General features: G+C 28.8%; 1 protein-coding gene across 1 annotated transcript; it reads right to left on the minus strand.

Moving 5' to 3' along the window:
• Nucleotides 1–954: 954 nt before the first annotated feature.
• On the minus strand, nucleotides 955–3,204 carry LOC112683083. Its single transcript, XM_025553947.1, has 3 exons — nucleotides 3,042–3,204; nucleotides 1,603–1,807; nucleotides 955–1,204 (listed from the first exon to the last, which is right to left on the minus strand). Exons 1-3 carry the CDS (start codon nucleotides 3,202–3,204, stop codon nucleotides 955–957), a joined length of 618 nt encoding a protein of 205 aa, XP_025409732.1.
• Nucleotides 3,205–6,161: the final 2,957 nt, after the last annotated feature.

Here is a 6,161-nt window from a genome sequence, read left to right on the forward strand (position 1 = left end):
CATTGCTTGACGATTCTAACATATCAATAACTATCTTTGTTTATAAATTGAATGATATCGTCTTCAACAAATAGACAAGTTAAAGGATCTAAATATTGCTGGTTAGCCTGGCTTAATAAAGATCTAAGTTTGGTTTTTCAAATTTTTAGTTTTGAAATTACTCGTTCACACTTAACTTGCGTACATGGAAGTATAATAACATATTTTAATGCTATGTACAATGTATTGAATAAGCCCGTTTTGATTGTAAGTTCAAAAAGAATTTGAAATATTTTCGGTAAACAGTTATTACAATTTTGTTGATTTAAATAATCTTCATCATCTTCTTTCTTAGAATTTACCAACCTAACCTAACCTTCTTGTAATTCCACTAACTGGTTAATAAAACTGGTCAATAAAAATATTATTCAATTTTTTAGTAAATAATTTGCATTTCTTATACAGTTTGTCATAATTTTCTTCGTTTCTCTTATTAGTTATAAGTTGAAGTAAAGTGTCTACACATTGCCATGCTTTTAAATAATCCAGTGCATAAGACTGTAAAAACTTAGAAACAGGAGACGTAATGGAAAATAATGTCAAAATTATTATTGCGGTAAACAATGTTTCAAATTGAATCCATTTCTCCAATAAAGTACGAGCCATAAATTTAGTTTTACAGCCAAAACTACCTTCTATTATTTCGACAAGAAACAGAAGAAAATTAAAAAATTTACTTGACTCTAAAACATCTTCTGGATCAATAATCAATGTGGAAGCCTTATGTTTGCTCCACTAACGAGTTTCGCCAGTTTTTTGAATACGGTACAATTTAACATGAGATTTATGTCGTTCACCTATTATTTAATAAAATACAATATGTAAGTACACAAAATCATATATATGAGTATTGTTAAAATTATGAGAAAATATATGCTAATAAGTGCTATAAATATATTTACCAGTTTGTTCTTTCTAGACATTCATTCTTTTATGAGAATTTGATAAAAACACAGCAGTTTCTTCAACTAATCCATAAAGATTTTCAGCTAATAAACAGTTTTCAGTTGAATCTACTTTGACCAAATTAAGCACATGTGCCATGCAATGTGTATATATTAAATTAGGGTTATCGGTTAACATATGTGCTTTAAGACCATTGTATGTTCCTTTCATTTTAGCAGCACCATCAAAAGAACTAGCAGCTATTTTAAACATAGGTATTCTGCATTTTTCAAAATTAATTTTCAATTGTTCATGTAATGCTTTACCACTCGAATCTTTGATAACAACTAGCTTTAAAAGCCTTTCATATACATTTCCTCCAACAATTTACTAAACAGCTATAGCTAACTGGTCTTTAACTGCTATATTTTGAGTGCTATCGACCATTACACTTATTACAGAATTTTCTTTAATCACATAATGATAAATATGATCTCATAATGATAAAAAAGTAACCAAAGAACCTCTTACTCAGTTATTCTTATTTTTATTACATTTCAAAATGCATTGTTTTAAATGTTCATTTAATACACTATCGTAATCAGCTAGCAATAACATTAATTCCAAAAATTTACCATGTTTCCATTTTTCATTCAATGAGTAAGCACCTTCCTCTACCTCTGAATGGTAGCCCTTGACGTCCAATAAAAAAAAATGATGTCTATAAGTCTTTTAATAACCAATCGTCTTTGCTCGACTTCTTTTAAATGTTTAAATGCCATATTACGGTTAATTAATGTGCTTATATCTTTGCTCATTGAACACTGAAGAGCAGCTGACACTGCTTGTTGATGCGATTTTGAGTTCTCATGATCTTCAACAGCTTTATATACATATTTAAAATTATTTATATGACCTTTAGCAAATGGTGATTCATTTAATTTCAAATCAGAAAATACCATACAACTTGCACAGAATATTTTATTTAATAAAGTAGAAGAAGACAACCATTTTCTCATTATCTTCTCATCATTAGAAGGTGTATGGCATAAGTGGTACTACGGGAGGGGCAAGGTAGGCGGCTGCCCCCCCCTGCGGGTTCTTACTCTCCCTATACATTTAAAATATTGATTGGTAAACCCTCATATTACATGCTTATTTAGAGTCTGCATGGTTGTAAGTAATAATATTATTATCTACAACCGTGGGAGCCATTCATGTAAATATGCTGATTTTTTGCGTCAACATTTTAAATATTATTATAATTTATTTTTATCATTGACAAATCATAAACCAATATTAGGTATTACTTTATTATTATCTGTATCACAAACGTTTTGTATGATTTTATACTTTGATTTGAAGTGTATATTGTTTGAAGTGTATATGTTTATTTAGTATTCTTGAGTTTTTTGGATAATATTAATTATAATAAAAATTATGAACACAAACCAAAATAAAAAAATAAAAATTTTATACGACTTTTTCATACAAGAACCATCATAGGCAGCTCTACGAGTTGTGCCGGGTGTACCTTGGCACACCCTAATGTGAATAATGCGAATAAAAAAATTGAATAATTACAATTGAGAATATATTTGCATACACATTAATTAAATTTTAGATTTTTGTAAATAATACTGCAAGTGTTCAGAATAAGTTTGAAATTATAATTACGTGTATATTTTACCAATCGTTATTTTAAATCATTAACGAATCCTTTATTTTTAGAATTTAAATCATAACACGGTCTACACATACGTGTTTATAGCTTCCCCTTTAATTTTGAAAAATAACCAAAAAATGACAGGGCACACTCAAATGTATCACTCTGGGTCCGCCTATGAGAACCATTAAAGATAAATTGTGGTAAGTTATTATTTTAAAATTTTATAAGATAAAATAATATAAATGTAGGTATTTGTAAGTGTATTATTCATTTTACAAAATTATCTAATTTAAGTTAAAATAGTTATCAATAAAATACTTTTTTTATAGTACTGCTAGTCAAGATTTAGACAAAATAGTGTTAATATTTTACTTAAAGTATTTCCTGCCCCCCCCCCTCCTGCCAAGAGGATCTAGTACCGCCTATGGTGTACGGTAATAGAGTTTACTTGGGTTAAAAGGTAAAGCTTTTCCATTTAAATCAATAGTTTGTATGGAATGTTGCTCCAAAAATGATTTTTTCACACCAATACTTTCTTTGTAGTTTGGTGCTACAAAGTTAGCATATTGTCCATCACTGTCATTATTGATACCTGTATTTAAAATATACATTTTAAATAGATCTCACAACTTTCAATTATATTATAAAATACAAGTTAATTACATTATTTACAGTTAGTTACATTATTTTTTATTAAATATTATATTATAGTTATTCATTTTTTTTCTCTAAAATTTTTAATTAATATGTGTAAAATATTGATTATAATAATATAAATATTTTGAACTAGTCACATTTATTGTTAAAATATTTTTCAATTTTTATGTAATTTAGTAGAAAATTTTAATTTATACATTTTACATAAAAACTATATGAAGTAATCAAATCAAAAAATTTTCTTAGAAAATAGACTAAAAATCATAATAAAATATGACTTATGGTTAATTGATAACTAAAATAAAATATTAAAACACTAAATTTATCATTCAACTTTTGATATTTTTTTTTATTTTTTTTTTTTTTAACTTTATTTTAAAAACATACAATCGGTAATTTAAATTTACAATAAGCATGTATGCGGATACATTGATTTACTTGATATGCAACGCTTGAAAAAAGAAGCCACCCAATAGCAACACTTTATAACAGAAGTTAGTTTAATTTATAGTTATTAATTAATTTTGGTTTAGATCACGATACCATCTTCTCTTTAATCTACGCGGAGGATTGCCAGGAATGGTGTCAGAGTTTAGTGCTGATATTAAGGGATTAGGGTGGTTGGTTAGTCATAAATGGAATCGCTTATATAGTTGCCTTGAAGTTTCATCTACTGTGTTAACTCTTAGGTCGGTATGTAGAGTGTGGTTTGAAACATAGAATGGAGCATTTGTAATTATGCGAAGAGTTATGGACTGAAAGGTTTGAATTTTGTTTATATTGGATTTTTTGGCAGCTCCCCATAACTGGATGCAATATGTCCAAATAGGCATCAATAGAGTTTTATATAAAAGTAGTTTAGTTTTTATGTTGAGTTTTGAGTGTTTGTCGATTAAATAGGAGAGGGATTTACGTCTAGCGTTTAAGAGAACTCGTTTGCTTTTAATGTGGTCTGCCCAGGTTAGACGTTGGTCCAGAATTAAGCCTAAGTATCGAGAGCTAGTAACTTTTGGGATGACAAGACCATTTAATGTAATAGGTGGTACAACTCCTTGTTTTAAGGTAAAGGTTAAATGAGACGATTTAGTGTGATTAATTTTTATTTTCCATTTTGAAATAATACATAATTAATAATAAATAATTAAATGAGTTTGTAGGTTATAACCAACAGTTAAAGGGTTTTCATGTGAGGTATAAATAATTTTGTCGTCCGCGAAATCCGCAACAGAAGTATGATGTGTCGTGGGTTGGTCTGCCGAGTATAGGTTAAACAGAATGGGAGATGAAATGGCACCTTGGGGGACTCCTGCTGCTAATGGGGCTAAAGTTGAAATTTCACAGCCTACCTTTGTTGTGAAGTAACGGTCTTCGATGTAAGATTTAAAGAATAAGTAGTAAGGAGGGGATAAGATTTTTTTCAATTTGTACAGAAGGCCAGGATGCCAAACCTTATCGAATTCTATTGCCACGTCGAGGAGAACGGCTGAGGAATATTTTTTTTTTTCCAGGGAGTTAGCTATTGAGTCTGTAAGTAAGTACTCCAAAAAGTAAACTACTATATCAATTTGTATATAATAGATTGCAGACTTCCTAAGATGTTCAGTGTTTTTCAAAGAATTATGACATTCAAAACAAAATCAACTTGATATAAAGTTTATTTTATTAATTTAAATTTACTTAATTCCACTATCAAAAACTATACTGGTATAACTTACCACAGTGGCGTAGATACAATTTTTTTCTGGGGGGGGGTTGATTAAGAGTAAGTTTTTAAGTGTTCTTAGTAAATCATAAAACGAGGTCATATGTAATAATATTAAATTTAAAATGGTATTATATACATATATATATATATATATATATAATATATATATAATATATATATAATATATATATATATATATATATTGTTCCGTATTTAATGAAAATTATTTTGTTACTCATTTTTTAATATGTACCTAATCATAGTAAAATCAAAATATTTTACTATAATATGTAAATATTAATAAATAATAATCAAATATCATTAAAAAAAAATCTGTGGGGGGGGGGTGGTGGAAACCCCTTACACCCTCCCCGTAACTACGCAACTGACTTACCATATTATGTAATACAATCAAGTAATTAATCAAATATATAAACAAATTACATGTGTGCGTCACCAATCTAAATAGAAATAAAACGAAAAGATGGAAACGATAACGGTTCCACCATTTTAATGTGGCGCAATGACGCAAACGGTTTTATTGCTACGATGATTAAAACCGTTTGGACCAAACGGCGAAAAAACCGCAGTGTGGCAGGATCTTTATAGTATACCGCGTAGGGCATGATTTAATAAAATTAGAGCTACATGCACAATTTTTTTTGTGCCCCCCCCCCCCAAGTCAAAAAAATGTTCTAGAAAAAATTTACATCGAGGGAAGGGAGAAATGTTGATAATAAAAAAAATGTATGTTAAAAGTGTTAAATATCTATATCAAAACTTATAAAATTTCAAAATCGAATGAAATATACAACCAGTGGTCCTAAAAATGGTAATTGTGTAAACGAAATACTCATAGCGTCACCAACTACGGGTGAATATGTAAATACTGGGCTCGAATAAATCTATAAATAGTTATTAGGTATCAAATATTTCCGATGTTCAATTTTTCTATTATTATTATTTTAATATTTTGTGATGGTAACTGATTAGAACTGGGGCGTGGGGTGAGAAATGATAAAAATAATCAAAATTTAACTGACAATTTAATGATAAAAATATACTGAACTCTGAACATTGACAGTTGGTATTACATTTTATAAAATAAATGTTTGTGGAATTGATTTAAAAATACAAATTTTCAACAACTTACGGAGATCAGGGGGCGCAAGAAATTGGGGACCAAATGCAAGTGCTCCATTTGCA

The sequence above is a fragment of the Sipha flava genome, unplaced genomic scaffold (genome assembly GCF_003268045.1).
Source record: "Sipha flava isolate LNK unplaced genomic scaffold, YSA_version1 218_pilon_pilon, whole genome shotgun sequence".
NCBI lineage: Eukaryota > Metazoa > Arthropoda > Insecta > Hemiptera > Aphididae > Sipha > Sipha flava.